This window comes from Amphiura filiformis, chromosome 5, assembly GCF_039555335.1.
Source record: "Amphiura filiformis chromosome 5, Afil_fr2py, whole genome shotgun sequence".
NCBI lineage: Eukaryota > Metazoa > Echinodermata > Ophiuroidea > Amphilepidida > Amphiuridae > Amphiura > Amphiura filiformis.
Window position 1 is genome coordinate 12,813,864 of NC_092632.1, and position 24,149 is coordinate 12,838,012.

At 35.0% G+C, this 24,149-nt stretch overlaps 1 protein-coding gene across 7 annotated transcripts; it reads left to right on the forward strand.

Moving 5' to 3' along the window:
* Positions 1 to 1,940: 1,940 nt before the first annotated feature.
* Positions 1,941 to 24,149, forward strand: LOC140152648 (uncharacterized). Of its 7 annotated transcripts, XM_072175076.1 has the most exons (15): positions 1,941 to 2,223; positions 6,728 to 6,840; positions 7,077 to 7,206; positions 7,646 to 7,846; positions 8,448 to 8,531; positions 9,520 to 9,585; positions 10,095 to 10,172; positions 11,680 to 11,757; positions 12,426 to 12,536; positions 14,093 to 14,161; positions 14,379 to 14,480; positions 16,401 to 16,484; positions 16,710 to 16,790; positions 18,195 to 18,339; positions 19,137 to 24,149. In XM_072175076.1, the coding sequence occupies exons 2-15, from the start codon at positions 6,792 to 6,794 to the stop codon at positions 19,617 to 19,619; spliced, it is 1,761 nt and encodes a 586-aa protein (XP_072031177.1). In that variant the 5' UTR covers positions 1,941 to 2,223; positions 6,728 to 6,791; the 3' UTR covers positions 19,620 to 24,149. The 7 variants fall into 7 exon arrangements, with proteins under 7 accessions (XP_072031177.1, XP_072031178.1, XP_072031179.1 ...); XM_072175077.1 differs by lacking the exon at positions 10,095 to 10,172 and having other exon boundaries at positions 1,942 to 2,223; XM_072175078.1 differs by lacking the exon at positions 8,448 to 8,531 and having other exon boundaries at positions 1,942 to 2,223.

Sequence of the window (24,149 nt, forward strand, 5' to 3'; positions counted from 1 at the left end):
GGTTATGATTTTGGGTCATGTTGTGAACATATACAATGGACATGTACAGCTGAATTTGTCATGTGGATATTTAGACTTTATCAATAAAGTAAGTACAAATTGGGGATCATATTTTTCAGATATGGAATAAGGACTTTGAGTTTGAGTGCATTTTCAAAGTGGGAATTTTTATAACTGGTGCAGTTATCATGTTTTGAAACATACACTCTTTGACAGCTCTATCCGTGCCTGTTTGAATGCATGGTTATACCATGTACCCATACACTCAGTATGGGTACATGGAGACCAGGTATAATTGCTTTACACGGTGTCATGCTTCAGCGCATCCGACTAGATTTTGAATGCAATAGTCTCTAGCCTAAAATTTGAAGCTATCGGTGAGCAAATTTTTGGCTAGACTTCGCAAGCAACATAATATAATGTATTTTATCAAATTATTGTAAGCTTATCTGTTTTTACAATGCATACTACATAGTACATGTACTACTCCCCTAAACAAATGATGATTTTGCTCCATTTTACTCGACCTATACTTAACATTTACGACTAATGGATTCATTACTACTTCAAAATAATTAAAAAGACATGATAAAATACCTCATTCACTAAAGAAAACGTCCAAATTGTCCTCTTTTCCAGGAATTCACCGCACTCGCCGAGCCAGCTTGCAATCAAAAATCAGCTGTGTGAGGCCGTCAGGCCGATTGATGCAAATATTGTTTCTAGTTTCTGACGATCAAGTTTATTACTAAAAACTTAATTTCATAGCAAAATATATTTTCTTAACTTCAAAATAGTATTTTCTTTACAAATAGTATATCACAGACATAGTGATACGTCTATTTTGGATGATAAGTTGATAACACTGGATAAAATGCTCAGACAATTAGCAACTTCCGCATTAAAAACACCAACTGATTGTTTCCGGTGTCGCTGTTCAAGTGTTCATGTTGTGTTTTGGTAAAACACCTGTTAAATTTTGTTCGTCTACGTAAGATAGCAAATTATATTTGCGTCATCGGCGCATTTTGTTTTGGACTTCATCACTTCAATAGCTTTCAATTGGAGATCAGATCGGTTCTTTATTATATTATAATTACTTGGGTTTTTTTTAAATTATGGTAGAGTTTAGAAAACAAAACGGCCATTTGTGTTCATCAATAGCCTCCCTACTTTTTATAAAAATATCTCTCACAAAGTACATTTTAATCAAATAATTGGTGAAAATGCTTGGACACAAAATAATTCTTCCTTTCTTTTACATTGTTACATTGGCCTTCCTTCCTTTCGTGTATCTTTCTTTCTTTCTAAGTTCTTCTATGTTTAATTGTTTCTTTCTTAGTTTCTTTCTCAGTCTTTCTTTTCAGTTTCTTTTTTTACTTTCTTTCTATCTTTCAGTTTATTCACATGTGTCCATTAAGTTCAAATGAATTTCTAACTTATTTTGAAATTTTTTGAAAATTAGTCTCTTTCTTTAGGCTTTCTTTCTTTCTTTCTTTCTTTCTTTCTTTCTTTCTTTCTTTCTTTCTTTCTTTCTTTCTTTCTTTCTTTCTTTCTTTCTTTCTTTCTTTCTTTCTTTCTTTCTTTCTTTCTTTCTTTCTTTCTTTCTTGCTTTCTTTCTTTCTTTCTTTCTTTCTTTCTTTCTTCCTTTTTTTTCTTTTTCTTTTCTTTCTTTCATTTCAATCAGTTCACAAATCCATCTGTTCATTTTTTTAGATTTCAAACTTATAAAAGAAGAAAAATCTTCTCAGTCATTCATGTCCATTTCAGTTGCTTACGTCATTGGCCTATTAAATATTCAATTTTCTTTAATTTAATTGCTAAAACAGGCAACACTAGTCTCTATGTTTAAAAATGTGGCAACACGCAACCAGCAAACAACAATAATCTAATATACATAACAAAAGAGCAAGGTTGTTTCAATAAAGATTCGGTGGGATCCATTGAAAGTCTGTTTCGCTGTAGTCAACGCCCATTGACAATAACATAATTTGTCCTATTTTTTTTTTTCACGTCATTGCCCGTCACCTCATGCTCATACATTGAAATCACTTTCAAGTTTGTTTAACGCATATGATTTACCGTCGACTTGACTTTTGATTACATTTCACTGATCAAAATCGTTCTTGGACAATAATGGGGAATAACAAGTGACAAAGTGACATTACCTCCGTCAGCAAGTTGGATACCGAGTTAAAAGGTGCTATGCAGCTACTGATCAAGGTATGGATTGTTATACTTTTCTATGCATGCATGCAGTCAATAACTTGTACGTCGAAATATTCAGTCAATTGTCATGCATGAATTAAAAGACACAGTATTATTATGGCTATCTATGCTGGTTACTTTATCTCCATTTTGAGAAAGCCCGAAAATTCACCAGCTGACACATTGTAATTGTAATTAAAATAGAAAAAAAACATATTAATACTGGTATTATTACAACGAATGAAAACAATTGATGCACTTATTAAGCCCACATGTATAGAGCAAATCAAAGTATAAAGTCTCATTAAAATTACTAATTATTGACAGTCAATTTACACAATGCGGACAAAAACTTAGCTTTTCCCCCTTACACACACAAAAGGTCTTTTTTTTCTAACTACACTAAGTAATTGACTTGATATTTTCTGGTAACCCAATCCATTTAATTGTTTTTAACATAATAAAATGAACCAGAATCAAAAAAGTTAATCTTGGGAATTCAAAAATATAAATCATTGCTTCTAATTGTTATAATTTGATGCAAACTTATTCTTTCATATACATAGGCCAATATATCATTAGAAATATGTTGTAGGCCTAAGCATTGTTCAAACGAAACTGCTTAGCATAAAGAAATGATGGACAGAAAACGTCACATTGTTTCTCTATTCTAATCGCCTAATGCATGGCACTTTGTATCAATCTTGTTAGTTTTCCTTGTTTAAATCTTTTATAAACGCGTGAAGATTGACATATTTTCTGCTATTGTTTCTTAATACATGCATGCCCTGTATTAACAAACCATTAAGGCTGCCATTAACATTGATTTTGTTACTTCAATATTGTCAATCAATATATAGTCACTGAGAGGTACTTTTATAACAGACAGGACAGATGTAAGATTGTAACACATTAGATAGATAGATAGATGATAGATAAATGGTTTATTAATATTCACTCGCAGTAAAAACTGAATTGCCACATATTTACAAAATATAATAAACATATTATTAACACATTATTCATTAAAATTGACATAAAATAGAGCATTTTATCAACACTCGTGTACTCACGCTTCGAACAGTAAACTCTCCCCACTACTACGACTCAGACTCCTAACACATTCACAACGCTCATCTTCACACACACCCAAAACACAACCTTTACACCCCCCCACACCCACCAACACCCCAATCCACATACACCCGCGACACTAAACGCACACCCACCAAACTCACCCGATCACACACCCCCACACCCACACTTAGACCATTACTCCATAAATTTGAAACAAGTACCACAAATTGATGAGAACACATTTGCATTAAAATTGTTCATAATATTGCACATGATAATAATGAACGTTTGGACAGTATTTTATTGTGGGACATTAGAATGTCCTTCTGATATCAAATAATTTTGATTTTTTTGAAATTCGCAATGTAATACACATTTTATGGCAAATGATTAAAAATTGATATTTTTGATATTTAACAGTACTCGCAGTAAACTTTATAAATCTGATGATTTATACTTTATGTAGGTGGGATGAAAAGCCGATGAGCAATTGAAAATTTTGACCTTTCGTATTGAAGATATGGATTTTTTTCCCAAAACACTAAAAAAAAATAGGTCTTTTGGGGAAAAAAATCCATATCTTCAATATGAAAGGTCAAAATTTTCAATTGATCGTCGGCTTTTCCTCCCAGCTACATACACTTTAAGAATATATCATTAGATTTATGAAATTTACTTCGAGGACTGTTATATATCAAAATGTGAAAAATATCAAATTTTAATAATTTGTCATAAAATTTGTATTATATCGTGAATTTCAAAAATGAAAATTATTTGATATCAGAAAGACATTCTTCGTATTCAGAATGCAATTCGATATGTCTGATGTGCTTTCATGTCCCACAAAAATACTTTCGAAACGCTCAAAACGCTCATTCCAGATCCCTTAATTTAAAACAAAAGGAACGAAAGAAAACTGAAACAAAAGAACTAACAAATAAAGTGAAAGTTATAAAAAGTACAGAGAAGCAAAAACTGAAATAAAAACTGCTTTAAATAACGCTTCAATTAAGAAACCGTGTTGTCTCTTTGTTTCGCTTGTTGGAATCTTTTTGCGCCAAGTTGTATATAGGCCAGTTTGTCACTTTTAAAACTGGACCTTCGTCTATTTAATTGCTTATACTTCTTGAGGTCACATTGGATTCAATGTGGTGTCATAATGTGCAGGATTAGATAGTGCATCTATTTAAAAACAAATTTACCCCGATATTGTTCAGTTTTGAAATTTTGATTATTTTTCCAAGTGTAAGGATACTTTATTGACGCAGTATATAATGAAATTTGGGTAAGATGTAGGCCTATATATAATTACAATATTATTCGGTTTACAAGGAGGTTTAATCATGGACTGTAGAAAATTTCTACAGTCCATGGTTTATTCCATCATTTCTGTTGTGTAACCATGGTGATAAGAGGAAACTTCAGAATGTATGTCATCACCGTTGGTATTACCATGGGTAAATGTTTGTAATGTTACTCAACATTAATCTGAACGACCTATAATAATGGAACCACACCCATGAACGTCAAAAATCTCTTAAACCATTATTCAGTCATAGCTATGATAACGCAAATATATATTTTATACAAGGTCAAATAGATATTTGAAATATCATTGGAAATGTACAGATTTTTTAGATTTCTACTTTTGTTACGTAACAGAACACAATCGCGTTAGAGTAGGTTTACATACATGCATCAAAATAGTACCGAGCCACTTCAGATAGACTATTAGGTTGCCTTAAGTTAAAATATAGGCCTTTACATGCAACAAGTTCTTTATGACTGACCAGAGCACGGGTCATAAATGGGTGCTTTTAGTCTGTACATAAGTAATGTTTACATTCGAATAGACCAAACATTACAGACCTTTATCCTACATCCAATTCAAGCATATACAAAATAAACAATGTATAAGCTCCAACTACTATAGGCTAAGTTATGTTATCATAGCATTTCATTTTTATATTCCCATTAGTTTTAATTCCCATTACTATATCGTGCCATTCTTTATTTTAATGTCAAACCTGGGGTGTCAACTACATGTAAGTCAAGCGTTTGATTTTACTCCTATGTGTCATAACGTCAGTAGGCCTACACATTTATTCACAACAACTGCATATAGGATAAAAGTCGGATTGCATGCCCGGTCGGGTTTGCATATAAAAAGTTTGACAGACGTGCTATTCATTCTGCCTCGAACTAGATCATTAAAAAGTTGTAATAAAAAGATATTTGCCTGTATTATGTATTAAAATTGTGTCCTTGAATTGCAAGTAGAGTTTTCAATGATATTGAAATATTTTTTTTAATTCTGTGCATTTGTATGATATGTGCATGGCAGGACTAGTTTGATTTATTTCATATTTATTTCCCTCTTTAAACACTAATTTACAGCTGAGTCCTTCAAAATTTGGCACAAAAGCGCCACAAACATGAGTTTACTTCTTTTTGAATCACCCTGTATGTCCAAAGGGTTGGTTCGCCAAAAACAGACAAACTACATTATAGCTACAAAGAAAACGGTTAGCACTGACCACAACTGTAGAGATTCATCAGGTTTGTTATTGTTCAAATAATTACAGATTGTTTTTACAAAACCAATATATTGTGGTGAATAGATGGTATAATAACTCACCAGCTCAGTTATTACCATCTATTCACCACAATATATTGGTTTTGTAAAAACAATATGTAATTAACTGACCATAACTTTTGCAAACTAAAAGACAAAAACGGGTTCCAGGTCGTAAGATGAGATAAGATACAATTTATATCTTCCCCGAAAGTTTTCTTTTACAAAAAGCTTCAAGTTTCAAACGGCAAAATACCAACAATTTGCCTAAATTGACAAAAAAAGTCCAATTTAGACCTTTGGGTCCGTATGCACAAAAGAGTTAGACTGGGTCTAAAAGTTAGACCTGGTTTAAGTGGAATTTAGTCCCAGGACAAAGGACATTTTCCTTTACAATTGCTTAAGTTATTTTGTATTATTTTTGATCTTTGCATTTAAATCTTTAGAATTTGCTAGCTAGGAAGGAAATAAGAGTAAAGCACCATTCCTGATATAATCGAATTCCACTTAAACCAGGTCTAACTTTAGACTCGGTCTAACTCTTTTGTGCATACGGACCAAAGTGACATATATGGCCAGTTTATGACCAAAGAGAAAACATATTTCAAACAGTAAATCATACCTGTTCCATATAAGTATCCTGAAAATTTTACCAGACACTGAAGCCAAATTTGTGAAATTATGGAAAATATATGTGAGTGAACGTAGTGAAACGCATTATGCAGTCAAGCTCAAGACCATTAGACCACTGAAGGTTATTGTTATAAAAACAATTGTAAGTTTGGATTTTATATTATTGAATAAAAAATAAATAAAAATCCTGATGAATTATTTTCAAGGATTTGTTTATTGTTGTATATTTTGCAGATAAGATAACATTGTAATATCGTTAATTGGTTGGTTGGTGCGGACAAGTGTCATCAGATAAATCATGTCCGGGACGGGTGATGGTGTCATTCCAACAGGTCCATCTGGAAATGGTAAGTTTACATAGGAAAAGAAACATCAAATATTTGACAAAAAAACCCAGAATGATCGTTATAATTATAAAAGTAAATAACAGGCAACTTATCACACATTGATCACACACACCACCCACCCCTACAAACCCCACACACACCCCAACTCACCCCAACCCCTTACCCCACATCCACCCACAAGCGTTACGAAATAAGTATTCTCTTTAACAGCTGATTTCTTTCTTTCTTCAATGCAGAAAACCCGAATGCTTCGGATAATAGTGATGATACAACTTTGATTATTGGCGTAGCCGCTGCCATTGGTGCTTTATTTTTATTGGTTTTAATTCTATTCGTGTTATTTGTGCTGTATTATTATAAAAAGGGGTAAGTTATTAAACTCGTCCTTTTTATTGTTTGTTTGTTATTTTTTCATAGCCATCGCAAAAACATAGATTTAACATGAGAATTTACAGACAATCGGGTCATTTTTGCAAAATGTGATAAAAATCATAATCATGATGACACAACGTACAAATAGTTTATTCTAACATCCAAAATCGTACAAATACTATAGTTTATTTTGCATCTGTGCACCTGGTTCTGCATTCACAGTCTAAGTATAGAGGCTGTACCGACTGGCATGACTGGGGGAAGGAAGGAGGGGATATATGAATACCGGACAAGTTGCAATGTAGCCTACTTTATTTTTGTGATCCGTGGTTTGACGCTGTCCCTTTGACCTTATTGTGCATTTTATTCCTAACAAAGTTTGAATTCAAATCTAAATTTATTATTTGTTTTAAAATATTTGTTTCTCTACCAGGGATCCTAACTTAAATGCAGATGAAGAAATCTACCATAGTAGTAGAGCAACTTCTCGAGCCGGATCCAGGGCGGGATCTAGGAGAGGATCAAGAGCAGGATCATTGGCTGGATCATTATCACGAAGAGGATCCATTATAAGATCTACATCACTGCGAAATAGTTTCCATTCAGACAGAGTATTCCTACCCAATAATGGATGGTGAGTTTTGTGGGTTTTTTTTACACATTTACTATATTTAATTTATATTGAATAACATTGTAAGGAAATTTTGATTTAAAATACATGCATGGGTGTGATTAAGGGGGTGGGGGGGGGTGTAGTATGCGGACTTAAAATGTGTGGGGTGTAGGTCATACCTACCTACTTTTGCGAAGATGCATAAACTAATTTGGTGAACGCTTATCATGTGTATAAAATAGACGTTTTGCGAGTGCATCCGTGTCATGGAAAAACTACTCTTGTATCGAAATTGTATCTCTACAAATCAACGTCACTCTATATATCAGTGATTTCTTTCAAATGTTAATGGCTTGTGTGTGTAAATGTATTACTGCTGCATGTTTTCATGGGTAGGTTGGTGTGAGGGTTGGTGTGTGCCCGGGATGGGGTGTGATGGTGGTGGTGGGGTGTGGATGTGTATTTTGTGTTCATTATGGTTGAGTGGGGCCGGCAGGTGGTTGGTTGGTAGCAAAATGTAGGTATACATTTGTTTGAGTCTAAGTTTGTGCGCTTTAAGATAAAACATTACTAAGCAAGTATTTAAATATTGATCAAAGTAAGAACTATCTTTACATTTTAGGAATAAACCGCTGACTCCTACGGCTAAGTCTACGAAAAAAAGTCACAAGTCACGGAGGCATTCGGGATCATTGGACTTGCCGAGGTAGCACTAGCATTCCATCACGCATCACTAGCATGTATCACATCATTAATTTGGCTGCATGGGAAACATGGGTTTTGTTTTCAATTGCAGGTGTTGGTGTAAATAATGATATGCTTATTACTCATTAGGGGGACATAACCATTGCTTGCTCGTCAATATTAACAAACCTTTTATTTTGTTTATTAAACCTATTTTCGTTTCAAGTTTTAAATCATGTTATGTTCTTAGGCCTATTGATGAAAGTTTGCTGTCATTTATTATTTGTTGTTGTTTTGCTGCTGCTGCTGCTGCTGCTGTTGTTGTTGTTGTTGTTGTTCCTGTTGTTGTTGTTTTTCTCAGTACGCTCAGATATTACTGCAAAATGTTTTATCAAAGTGTTCTAACGATTGTTTTGAATTTATTGTTTTGCATCTTTGTAAATGATTGCTATTTTGATGTAATGTGCATTGCTGAGTAGTTGTGGGGTGTTTTATATCACTTTAAGTTATTAACAAACTCAAAACGTCTTTCAAGTTATCAGCATGTTTGTCTTAACGCCAGAAACACACGAATATTTCAATGTTTTATTTCATATGTTTTAATAGTATTGTCATTGCTGCGCCTTAACTTAGTATAGGTGTATGCCATGGATATAGATAGTGTGTTTGGTTTTATTTGAGGAAATTAATAGTTGTTGAAAATGCAGTAGTACGTAAAGTGACATAGACGGGAATAGTTAATAGATCAACTTGAAATAGTTGTATAGCTATCGTAAATATGTTTTATAATTATACATTTAAGCGCCATGTTGACAGTAGTTGTTCGATGTAACCAAATGTACAGAGACACTCGTTGCTAGATGCTATAGTCATTGGTAAAACAGAGCCAATCACGCTAAAAGCATATCAAGCATTACATTACCATAGGCCAGAGAATACACTTGCTTACATCGAACATCAACGTGTATTTTGTTCTACTATTGCTGATCATGTTTATCATTACTGGATAGGGTCAAAGACAGATCTTCATTGATGACCCATCAATTTGTTCGTGGATCACTCGACAACCTACGAAGGTAAAACAATTGTTGAAAAGTATTTTAATATAAAAATATAACACTTCGTTTAGTAGGGTTATGTCCGTTATGAGCATAAATAATCATAGAACGAATTTCGTTGGCAATGCAATTAGGAATTTTTGAAATTAATAATTTTGCAAAATAATGAGGCAAATAGCAGTATTGACAAAGTCAAATACGTGTAGCTCATTTTCACGTAAAATGTCCCATTTTATCTTGAATACACAGCTTTTGGCTTAACCATGCACTAGCAGGCTATGTTAGCACATCTATGACACTAACAAAGGTGCAAAAAATAATTTTGATGATTTTTACGATTTTTCAAATGAGAATATCTGTTAATTTTAATTGGAGACAATGATAAATAGAAAGATGGTGGATCCATAAATCTATCATACCAATACAGACCTATATATTGAATTGCTTTGGAAAACATAAGAATTTAACCGTGGCATGTATTCCATACCTACTAACACAACTTTGGGATCCAATTTCTTTATTTATAGAAGTTTCAGTGATAGCATATCCAATGGATCCGTTAAGAAAAAAGGACCTGAACCGGTTTTTCCTAGTTTAAAGAGGAGGTATCTCTACAGTATTATTATTGCTTTTGATTTGCTTAAATGCTTTTGCTTTGCTTAAATGCTTTTGCTTTTGGTTTAATGTTGTTGATAGAATGCTTAGACCCATTTATAATCATCAAACTTTATATATATATATTTTATGGCCTCAGATGTGAGCAATGTGCCCGATGGTCACATTTAGTTATATAGAGCAGCAGTAGACTAGTATTTGGCAACAACCGTGGGTCATTGAGCAAAACAATTAAAGTTAGTCAGTCAGCTATCAAAAAATAGTTCTAGATAATTGTGCGTCATGGTCATTCATTGTTCTTCTTAAGTCAAATGAGTCGGACTATTCATTTTGTGCTATAGGGAACGTGGGTACTACCTTGAAATTAAGCATTCAGTCATGATCTATGAAAGGTGAGAACACTTTTGGCTGGGGAATACATATAAGGTGACGACCAACTGTTCTCGAAATTCCAGTTACTTCGTTTGGGAAAGTAACTTTTACACCTCGTAGTCGTATTATTCAGGCATTTCTATAAGCTTCTATATAGGCCTATAACAGGTATATGTTACAGCACAGAATATTAGAGGATAACATTATTAACGCTTTATAGCAATAGGAAAATTAACGCATTTAATAAATATTTACTTATGAACAAGAGCTAACAAGTTGAATAACCGCTATAGTGCCGAATTTTTAGTATGCCTTCGCAGTCATACTGAACAACGCCACATATAGACAGACTCTTGACCTTGGCTGTATACATAGTATGTACTTTAATAAGGGAAACTATCAAGAAATCATATTTCTATCAATATTTTTGATCGCCATATTAAAACTACTAATTTGGTCATACTCTTGGATTTCGATAAAGCTTTAAATTATTGACCGGTTCCATTTGAAATTACAGCAACCGGAAATTTAGCTCCCACAGTAAAGGATAGGGGCCTACTTACGCATGTACTGAATAATGTACAGAATTTGGCTGACCATTTTGATTTCCTAAACCAGCGTAACTGAGCACGTGGGGAGATAATGAGATTAACCCAGTAAGCCCACAATGCAGCTATTTGTCATAAGAGGGTTTACTTATACTCAATGTTGGCACTGATTTGGCACTCTCCTGGGCTGGCAGAAGCTCTCTTATGGCACAGGTCTTGTAAACCAGAGTTTTGTAGTTAGTTCAACTTCATGGGCATGGTCACTCTTATTGTGATATGTTACAACGACGTATCTGTTGTAAATTGTTATGTTCAAATAATCCAACATTTTGATGTGGCTGTATTACGTAATCCATATCCCCGGGTCCATATCTAACCTCCCAAAAAATATCAATTTCGGGAGACAATTCATTTTTAGTTGTATCATTCATGGATCTATGGTTTACCATGGTTGTGGTACTTTGTGGATGTGTATAGCAGGTGATGGATGCTGGAATGCTTAACATTTAATCGAATTTGTTGAAGGCAGTAAAGTAACCAACGTATGTTATGCTTTCATTCTGTGCGCCATTTATAGTGTGTCCAGTGCATCGAACGGTCATAGACCCGGATTTCCAGAGCATTTTCCATATGGATCATTTGACAAACTTCACAGGTAATTTTATATACGATATTATAAAGGTGAACAGGTTTAAAAATCAAATTGTAGACATATAACGTCATTCGGGCGCAAAAGTATTACTGTCTGAAGCTGGAAGCCAGCAGTGCTTTATACCGAAACGTACTGAACTTTTGTGAAGTAAATGAGTATAACGAATTCCTACATTCGTGTAGGACCAAACATCGTATACAGCGTGTGTATTTTTATTTGTTTGTTTTTTCTTATCAAGGGATAAAAGTGACAAAATGTACCAGTAAACAGTAACTGAAACATAATATCACACAACAACAACTCATGGATGTGTTTTTTTTAATATATTGATAAATATTGGGAAAGAAGTATAGAACATTGCAGAATAGCAGGAAAAGTAAATAAGTTTAAAAGCGCAAGTGACATTTAGGCAAATAAATGGGAGAGAAGTACATTTATTATGAAGGCTGTTCAAATCAAAATGAAAGCAATGCCAAGTGTAACTATCGGGCGCTCACTATAATAGTGCCCGATGATTGCAATTGGCATTTAGGTAATACCTTAATTGTGTTTTTCGAGATCAAGGCTTTAAAGTTGGTTAACCCACGAAAACCTCCATAACCATAATTACCATAGAGTGGTTGATTTATAAAATATATAAAAGATGATATGCAGTATTCTGATTATTCTAGGTCGAGTCTAAATGAAAGGCAGTTAAGAGCTGCTTATACCCAGATGTCCAGGTCAAATTTTTCAATGACCAAATCAACGTCATTGCCAGGTTCACTTAACCAACCAAGGAGGTACTTTCAGCACAATCGCAGTGATTTACGCATACCGTCCAACACCATATTACCATAAACAGTCCCCATTAGTCTCTGTTACAGACTTAGCCTTGTTCAAGGCCTTCTAAGTTTCCTCCCTCATGACCAGCACTTGAATCCTATCACTACTTTTGGGCTCGCCAAGTCCATGATAATGAGGGCCACAGACTGCGGATTCTTATAATCATGCGTAAGTTGAATATCGAACTCGGGTTGAGCCTGCGAGCCCGTATAGGGCGATATTGGCGGTTCGTAAGCTAAGCCCAAGTTCGATTTTTCAGCATACGCACGGTCATTAATAGTCGTAATCTGTGGCCCTCACTGACTTCGCGAGCCCAAAAATAGTTCTGAGTAGGGAGGAAATCTTAGAAGGCCTTGAACAAGTTTATTACAGACTGGGAAACAGATTACTACATGGTAAAAACGGCTTTGTACTGTTAAAAATCGACAAATGCGCCATATATAGTTGGCATAATAATAGAAATGGACGGTTTATAGATATCTGGTGTTTGTCAGTATGAGAAAACCACAAAAACTCAATGTTGTTTAATGTCAGTTGTTTCATAATTCCAGCTGTAATAATAACATAGGCGAAATTAACCATTGGATTCAGAATGGGGCACTTAGACCAAAAGTAGTTTCAGCAGCTAATGTATTTTAACTTATTGTCTTTGTCTTACTTGAACTTCTGTGTCATATGGATATAATATAATGCATTTAATGCAATGTTTCATATGTGTCAACTCATAGATTTAAAATCTATGGTCAACTGTGCGTGTTTGAAACCTTCCATTTGGGAATGACTTTCCTTGTTGATGTTGTTTTATAAAACAAAACGTATAGAGCATATACTTTTGTTTACATTTTGATTGGCTTCAGATGTCATTTTATACAATCTTGTTAATCATTGTAGATACGTGTGTAGGCCTATATATGTTTGTTATATGTTTCAAAGGTTATAATCATAAACTTATAGGTACAGAACATATGCATAACATAGTTTGCATTAGTTTTTCATAATTGGCTTATAGGCATTTAGCATGTACAAAAACCAAAGAGTAGCCTAAAAGATGCATGGTTTTGAGTAGAGTGTAGATTTTTTGTAGTGTAGATTCTAGGTTTGCGAATAATTGTAGCTGAATGCCATTTATTCAAGATTTGTTTTGTATCAAAATTAATTTGGGTCATTATTGAAGTTTTAATAATGAGTTATGGAAGTACCGTAAAAATTCGTTAATAAGCATATGTGCCTATTAACGAGTTGCTCGGACAAGAACGAGGGAAATTGTTAAACTTTTTCATTTTTGTTTCTTTTAATTTAATCTGTGTTACAGATATTTGTAAATTAAAAGAAAAAACGTTTAGCAAACTACCGTAAAAATTCGTTCTTGTCCGATCAACTCGTTAATAGGGACATGTGCTTATAAACGATTTTTATGGTATGGTATGGAACAGGAAACTAATTGGATATTAACATGAAGTGGAAACAGTTGCTCAAACGTAATGCTATTTTCCTCGCAATTTTTATAATATAGGGAGAAGAAAAGGCCTTCAGTATTAACTTACACACATCATTCAGTGCGATCACTTGACCAACTTCGGAGGTAAATGTAGTTTGCAGAACAAATTTACGTTTTGTTACAATGAAAAATAATTATTTCGATTACATAATTAATGTTTTAATGTATATTTATCCCTGATTGTATTGTCAGTAACGTTGGAATAAAGACCTTTATTTTTAATAATTTTAATAATCAAAAACTCATAGCCAATTTTTAATGTTCCCCGTTTGTGTACTCATAATAATTTCGTTATTTGTAGGAAGGAATTACGGAAGAAGCTAATGGAAGATCCAAAACTACGCACACTTCTGAAGCGTTCAGGTTCTGTTAGAATGGCAAGATCGCCAAGGCCACAAAGGAGGTAGTTTTCAATCTCTGAGATATAGACAGAATGTTAGTTCTAGTTGCGGCTGCTATAAGCGCACCTATATAACGGCTAATTTTTGTACAGGTGGTCCATTGTAGGCTGTACTTGATTGTTATTAGGTATATATTATAGAGTTCTAATTTTCTTGTAGAATAAGCCTATGCAATTATGGGTTAACAGGCAAAATTAACAGTAAAACATTTTTGCATTAGTTCATTAAATATCTTCTATGCGCAAATAGCACACACGCACCATTAGATACGGTGTCTAATACTTCATTGGTCTCTATCACAATCCTTTAGGATTTATTTTAAATCCTTGAAATTTAGAGTATAGAGTACCCACAAAGTATCTGGGCAACAATATACCTCCCGAGGTCGGCAGCAATAGAAATCTGGTAGTGAACTTCTTTGATCCTGTACTGCTATATGGTAATATGTTTCTGTACTACATTATATAGGCCTATATATAAACTCCTCAACAAAAGTTTGGAAAGTTTTTTCAAACATCTGTATCTCAGATTATTTGTAACATGTTAATATCGTGTTTCATATCAATAGGTAGCTACAATATTTCCCTTTACAATGACACCACATTTGAAACAATCACGTTTTTCACGGTTGGGTACACGTCTTGTGAATGTAGTGGAGTCTCAAACAGAATGTGCCAAATTGACCATTATGCTGTGCTCAAACAACACTAGTCACTAACCTCAATTGCGAGTGGAAAACCATACACAGCCACAACAGCCAGGCACCTACCATGCATGCTGCTCACCAACCTGGTCACACGTTGCTGTAGAATGCCATTCCATTCTTCAACCAGGAATCGTCGCAGGTAATTCAATGTGGTTGCATTGGTTACTCGCACCTACAACACGACCAAGCTGGTCTCACAAGTGATCAATCGGGATGAGGTCTGTGCTGATGGCAGACCAGTCCATTCTCTCTACTCCCATATTCTGTAGGTAGTCGTTGACTACCCTGGCTTTGTGGGGGAGAGCGTTGCCATCTTGGAGGATTGCATTATGTCCAAGATTGTGAAAATATGGGATTGTAGCTTGCTGCACTGAATAATGGCCAATTTGGCACATTCAGTTTGCCACCCCACTACATTCACAAGACTTGTACTCTGGCGTGAAAATGGTGATTGTTTCAAATGTGGTGTCATTGTAAAGAAGAATAAAGGAGCTATCCATAATTTGATATGCAACACGACATGAACATATCACAAATAATCTGAGATATAGGCCTAGATGCTTGAAAAAACTTTCCAAACTTTTGTTGAGGAGTTTATATTCACGTATTGACGTACAGTGTATAAGTAAAGGAATGGCGATGATTTGACTTCGGCCGTATAACATTTTGTGCATGAATATTTTCAAAGCAAAAAATATATTGCCTGTTGTTATTTAGCCTCAACCACGTCAGCATTGGATAATCACATCTGTGCAGCGCAAACATACGAAATTCTTAGATTTGTGCAGATGCTCTCAATATTTCACGTTCTTATAAAGAATAAATTAATTTGCTTGTCTTTTGTTTTCAGATTGCTTATAACTAACCAATCGCATTCGAATAATAAACAATAACAATTTATTAGTTTTAACAGCGTCAACATAGAGTATACCATAGTATAATGAAATGTACAGGGAACATATCATCTGCTTCTGACAAGTGACGCTGAGTCATTGGAGCAAGAGGCATGCCGAAGTGAGCATTGAAAATTCCAGTGACAAAATGCCGACAATAGACGTTACCCGAGGTGTTCTGCCGAGACGCGTCCAACTCCAAAATTGGCAGAACAGAGGCAGTGCCATCCTGACCATGTGGTTCATTCTACGCTCTTAGTAAACTTTACCACTAAAAATATTCTAGTGAATTAGTCTTTAAACTTGCCATTTATGTGTTCTAGGGTGCAATCAAAATCAACTGATATGACATCGAAGGCTGATGTGACCGGATCTCTTGACCGTATACATGGTATACACATGAATAGGTAACATTAATGTTATATCACATTGTGCCAAATCATGCAAAAAATGTACAAAAAATCAGAAAAGATGGAAAATTGTTTATAAAATGGGCATCACTTTTGACAGGAGTTCACAACTTGTGTAATTTTTATCCTCTCCGGGTTGTCTGTGTAAAATAAACATTATTTTAAGCATACATGCATATTGCTTTTACATATATTAATTATATCATATTTTTTGTAATATAGAATGGCAACAAAATCAGATCCTATGTCAGAATTGATTTTAACCGGATCATTTATTGACCAGCCTCTACCAGATCCACCAAGGTAACAAACTATAAATTGTATTCAACTAGTGCTAACAGTACCCCGGGAACAATACTAGTGCTGGTATATATTGCGGTGAAAGAAATCTGCGTAGTACATGTGTTGATATATATGAGTTGGCTTTTCTATAATGCAGCAGTTTGTTACATGTTGTCTATGCTATTTGTCATGTTTATAATTTGTATTTCAACGTATATAGAAATTGCTTTTTACTTAGATTGCATCTTTATGATTTCCATTATTAAATCCGATTCTCAGGACGAGCGTCTTTTAGTTTTGAATAGTTTAGTACTGACTTACCAGGTGCTTGATCTTGAGAGAGAAAGGATGGATGGGTTGTTATTCCTGTACATTCTAGAATATCGAAGATGTATTTGGATGTCTTTCAGGATTCGCAGGATAAAAGCTTTTAGTTTTAGTTTCATCTTCAGAAATGCTTTATTTTCCCCGGATATATTTTTGCTGTTCCTGTAGATCCCGCTTATAGATGCTAACTAAAATACCTATACTTGAATCAACAGCGGGCTCTTAATATAATAATATTGCTTTATGCGTTCTTGCTTCTCTAAACATTTTCAGTATTCTGAAGTACGCTAATTATTTAAAATTGCGTAAAAATGTATTGGTTTGAATTTACTGGTACTGCATCAATACCAGTGACCATATTATGAACGACTTCATATCGCAAGCAATGTCTTTCTATTGAGTACTAATGTTTACAATTGCCTTTTTTATAGCTAATTAAATACCTCTTCAGTTATGCCTTTTTTTATAGTTTTCAACTGCTGCGTTGCTTCGTAGAGTTAACTTATAGAATTGGTATTTGTTTTGTTTTAATATGTATTGTTTTAAGTATGCATTGTTTTGTTTTGAAATGTGTTATTGAATACAATTATAATGTCAATGGAATAGACCCCTCGCATTAATATTACACAGCAACCGAATTTTTCATGTCCTAAGAAAGAATATCAAATGTAATGTTACTATGATATGAATTGTAATGCATCGGTATATGAAGTTAGAGATTACTACACGGACGGGTACAGAACACATCCTGAAATCATTAATTGCGCTCTAATGCGGATATATGCAAAATATATTGTGTAATGTTACAACTATTACATTCACTTTCACTTTGAATCACATTACAATTTGATAATTCTGATACCGCAGGATTGCCTTCGTATACACCGCGTTCTTTGTTTCAAGTTGTCCATTATTGTCAAACATTTGACGAAAGGTAAAACCTATTGTTGCTCTTCTTCAGTATTCATGCGACTGGCGACCCAGATCCAGTTCCGCGAGGTACAGTTTCTTGAATTGGCAAGGTGCAGTACAAGGAGCACATGTCAGTACGACGCAAGGAATGTGGTATTTTATCTGGTATTTGTTGTTTCTTTGCAGGGGAAGTACAAATAAAGGATTTTCGGACACATATGAAGATCTTGACCGTGAGCTATGGAAGCAATCCAAACCTGATCAAGGCACAGTAACTCACAACCCTCTGGCAGCTTTTGGCAAAGACGACGATTTCAACCCTATTGACGTGGTAAGATGACGAACGGTTTCTAAAAAAGGCTGTTCCGTACTCTCTAAATTTAAAAGAGTGAAAAAGAGATCATGTCACCTCCATTTGCATAACAGTGATCACTCTAATGGAATGAAATGACAAAGTCAACAATTGACTGAAATTCACTCTGGAAAGAGTGAACAATGAGTGCAACTCACTCTCTTGCAAAAGAGTGAATTTTCACTACATGGAGTGATCAATGTTGGTAGGGCAATTCGTACATAAAAAGTATTAGCTTGATCAAAGAAGCATAGTACAGAAGATTGCAACAAGACATATGACAGTCTTGAAGTAACTTGACAACCATGACGACTGTCTATACTAAAACCACCCACATTTGGAGAAGACAGTTATTATTTAATGTAGATGAATATTTTATGGTAACATGTTGTTACCAAAAGTATAATGCAATTTAGATGAGTATTTTAGAGGAGCATATGTTTGGTTGATAGTATTAATTCAAAATTCATCTTTGTTAAATTGAAACTCAAATCAATTAGTCGACTATAGGGGCCTACCTTTCCAAACTTTTGTACGAATTCGATATTGTAACTACATATATAGATACAGAGCGATCGGGAAAGTATACTTGTTCCAATGTGAGGAACATACAAGATATACGTTGCAATACGAAACACCTGTATACATTTTACGTCGAGGGTTCTGTTCGTAAGTTGTCATTCAAGAAAACTATAGGTGTTTTCGTATAGACGACGCCACATCTAACCATGCGCACTTCATGTTTGTTTGTTTGTTTGTTTGTTTGTTTGTTTCAGAACCTGGAAGGATTTGACAAAGATTACAAAGGAGGAATAGCAGCAGAGGAAGATGTTGATTCCGGTATGGCAGAAACAGTGGACGAAACAAATAACGACAATAGTAAAGACTCCAACAATGAAAGCGGTCAAATTCAAATACTTGATATGACCACATGGAGTAGTCCGCCTAGTTCTCCTATACGAATGAGTCAACCTACACCTTTCACAGTATCTGCGCAAGTAGCGTCATCTCAAGGTGACCTGAACTCTGACCGGGGAGATGAGTATACCGTAGACTTTGCTAGAGCAAATCCGCTAAATAACAGTGCTTCCGTGTCTGATCTCAATAGATCATCTATGAAGAATCGCAATCAATCCGTGGTGGACTTCTACGAAAACGCAAACCCAAGAATATTAGGGTATAGTATGGACTTTCCCTCTGATGCATATGGCACTGGGAGGAGACTACTATGGCAAAAGAAACATTTTGATAATAAATAATGTTTAATTAATAGTTTTATATATAGTTACTAACACAGTATTCAATTGCGTGTTTGTCAAACTGACCAATCGGGTTATATTTTTAGCAGTCTGACGAATGAGTTTAATTTGGTCCAATATAATATTGATTATAAAAACCTTGGACCAACGATAACAAAAATCGACGAAGCCCTGTTGACGTATAAGTAGTTTCGTAGTGGTTTACAATTCGTTTTATACACCAATCCGAGAAGCGTTTACTGTATTTGGCCCTCTATTGACGGCAACACAGATGTACCAGAGCGGGAGATTTAATTCGTAATTCAATACTCATGATTGTGTATTGAATATCACTGTTGTGTACAATTCCCGGGTACAATTCTGTATAGCACACAATAAATAATGGATGGAACCCCCGACCTCGGGACACCGCAGTTTTACATCGGGGACACCGCAGTAATGGCGAAGTCGGATAGGTGTATAGGGGAGACCGGGGCGTGTCCGCCCTATTTTCTTCAATCTCGCCTAGAGAGGGCAATTCTCATGTTAGAAGGCTATAGTTTTTACATTTTTAAGCTGTATACTATAGCTAAATACTACCACATTTGTAAGAACATTGAGCTTTCAGTAACGGCAGGAGAAGGGAAAATAAAAATCACGATGACAGGGCGGACTTGCCCCGTGCTGGGGCAAGTCCGCCCCTATGGTGGGGTAAGTTCGCCCTGATAAAAAGAAAAGGTTATAATATTGCAAAACAATTATATAAATTTAATGCAAACGTTTAGTAAAGGGTATATTAGGCACTCACTCTCTTCCAAAGAGTCTACTAAATTTAATGGAGAGGTATAATGTAAGCGAATAAATGTAGGGGTCCAAAATGAGCAAACCTTTATTTACAACTTCGACATTTATGGTTTTAGAGCATAAACGGTGGTATGAGTAATACTGATACCACTTAACTTTAAAAAATATGCTTGCATGTAGTTTTACCCTTCTTAAAGGTATTATTATCAATATTTTGCATAATACGCCGATGGGGCGAATCCCCCCGGGAGTCCGCCTGGGGAAAACATAGGGCGGACTTGCCCCTTCACATACAGGGCGGACTTGCCCCAACGGTACTTTTTTTCTTTACCTTGTGTTATGCCTACTAAACACACTATGTCGATCTTTTAATTGCATAATATGTTGGGCAAAACGTTCATCTTCCAAATGAATATAAGGACCAAAGCCCTCTCTGCAAGGTCTTGAGATTATTACAATATTACTAATTTTTAAAATGTAAACTTCCTTGACTCAAAAACGTTTTTTGACGATAATTACTCTGGCGAAATGTGTCGGACTGTCTTGTTTTCTTGGGTAATTAGTTATGACGTGTGCCAGCTTATTATACCATCATTGTACTTTTCCAGCACTCACGAGATCAGAAACATGGGGTGGGCGGACTTGCCCCGAGGGCGGACTTGCCCCGGTCTCCCCTACTCTTAAAAAGCATCGTTGTTATTTTCAACCGTTAACCCTTCCGATTTAATTCGCATTCATCATGTTCATAATACAGATTAAGAGAGAGAAAGAAACCAGTTATTTTTGTAGGGCTTCAGCGATGGTTTATTTCCTTGCATTATAGTTCGCCAAATTGCTAAAAATCCGTCAGTTTGAAAAACACTGCGATGTTATTATACCTTTCTTTTATATATTACATCACGTCATGAACATTTTAATACAGGTATATTAAAGATTACTATGACTTTTTTAAATGTATTTCCGATCAATTTTGTGATCGAATTATCAGAAATGTACCTGTAGAACTATATCATTCTTCTTGTGGTTTTGGAATTTGTGTGCTAATCTTTTTACCCATACCTTTCAGTCTTTATACCTCTTTGCCTGTCTTTCAGAGGCGTACGGGGAGGGGGCAAGTTACACACTGACTTGATACCGGGACAATATTAACCAAATTTGTAATGGGCATCTTACTTTGGCCTGGGTTTAGGCCACAAGTGTCCCTAATTTTGACAATTTTTAGCGTTAAAATTGCAAGCAAAAATTGCGCGTGCCTAGTAAAATCATATTTTAGTTATGGATCAGCAGGACAATTTGGAAATTCCCCCCTTGCCTCGGTGGCCCCGGTACGCCCTGCTGTCTTGTATGTCCGTCTCCCTCCCACATATCTCATATTTAAACATGTACCAAAAAGTAATTATACCCCCTTTAAATAATGGTTATACTGTATTGCAACAAATGAGGTGTCATAATGCGCATAAATAAATTCTGCTTAGGACTGCATATTCCATATTTGACATACAGTTAACCGTTTAATAACAATGGCCATTATTTCTTTTTGGTAGATGTTTATCTCTCTGCGGTGGAATGTTGAAGAGAACTGTATCCAATGGTAAAACTAGAAATGGTATAAGTACATTATCTGGAGTAATGATATAATACATGATCTCGGTTCAAATCAGTCGTATTGCATGACAACAATTTTTGTAATTTGTAACTCCTTGTTAGTTACTCCATCTTTCATCAGCGAGACTGTGGTGATGATCATCGCAGTCTCAGTCACGCTATGACAAATGGGGTAATCACCTGATGGAGTAATCATCTTAAAAATCTGAGAGGTAGGAATAACTTTGTGTTTGGATCAAAAGTTTTAAACTTGAAATTTATTATTTATTAATGTACAATATACAGATGGACTGGTTATACAAAGATCCTGTTTATATTACAATTGCAAAATATCGAAGCCGCACTTGTCCCGGTAGCTGGTCAGTGAGATGAGTTTGCAAGTTTGCCAATTTTCACGCCTTGGAAAATTTGACCATAACCCTGTTGTGACTCATTATTTAACCTAATCTGCATGAAGCAAGTTATAAGGGCAGTACAAACTAAACGAAAGTAATAGGCATCGATTCCAATGGTTCAATTGCGTGAATCAAAATTGATTATCACAAACCGGGTCACAAACTCATCTGGTGAGATATCAAGTGAGAATGGACTGACCGCGTGCTGAATTTGAAGCCCTTCATAGACAAGCAGCTGAAAAACACTGCTTATAAAATAATAGTTAATATGAAAAGCTTTTAACAGAATATTGAAATATTATGGTGCCAAAGAGTCATAATAGAAAACATTAATATCATGATGTGAATAGGAAATCTACTGATTCCACAAACAGATTCTGAGGAATCTTTATCATAGAATAAGGCACAATTTGTTCACCAACAGTACATGATACCATGGATTTTAGTATAGGCCTAACCTTACATTTTTTTTAATTTTTTACATGTGAAAAATAATCTTGCAGATGATTTTAAATACATTTTTTATGTTGATTTAGATCTTTGAAATAGGAAGTAGAGAATTCACCGAACGAAAATTATTATTTATGATTTTATCGAATTTTATTTTTCTTATGTTTTTAATTCTAAAAACAACAACAATTTATATTTAAAAAAACAGCGCCTTTCACATATATCAAAGCGCTTTACATTTATTCCGCTGTCGTTAGAATATGTCAGCTGACATATAATGCCCAAGGCATGCTCATACCTTTGGGCGGCGCTCCATGGACAATATTCCTAACAGCTCACCATTTCACCCCTGGGTAGAGAGAGGCAAGTGATGTAAAGCGCTCTACCCAAGTGCAAAACACACGATGGCACCGCCGGGGCTCGAACTCGCAACCCTCCGATTGCGAGGTGGAGCCCGTACTGCTGCGCCACCGTGCCCATGCACAAAGTATGATAGAATTAGCGATGAATATTTTATATGGAATTAAATAGTGATGCTTATACCAAAGATTAAGGCGTTTTTACATTCTATACATAGTGATAGAGGTTGTCTGTACGTTAACTAGTAATAATAAACGTAATAAATTCGTCTCATAATATTCAAGATAACGCACAGGAGACATTCATATTACGACTAACCCTGTCTTCAACAGGGTTGTCGAGAACAACCAAACAATTGTTTTTGGCCCAATACTTGTGCACCATGTACCAAGGTAGTACTGCAAAAATGATATTTAGAAGAATACTTGCATATCATTTCACATTCGCGTCAATTCGGGTTTTGGGGCACAATCGGTCTGAATTGTCCAAAAATGGCTGAAAAGAACAAAAAAATGAGCCATTTTGCCGTAAGGTGAGGGGTGGGGGTGTCATTTCATGTACAAAAGAAAGAATTGCTTTAAAAAAAAATGTTATTCTTCCACCGTCTAATGTGTTTTACTGCCGAGTAATCTTTGGCTTATAAATCACATTATTTGTTCGATTATTTCATTTGTAAATCAACTGCCATAATGTTAAACAATTATTAAATTTGTAATATACTTTTTTGCAAACGAAATTATCATGCACATTGTGATCAAGCAGGAAATCAGAATTGATTGATGCCAGCTCGTACACAGCAACTGGTGCATAATTGTCTTTCGATTGTTATTAACATTTCAGTTTTATTCAACCTTATCCTTATTAAGTGTAGATCTTATTATATTTATGTGTACTGTAAATACTATGACCTCCAAATTATGTCTAACCTATTCTTACA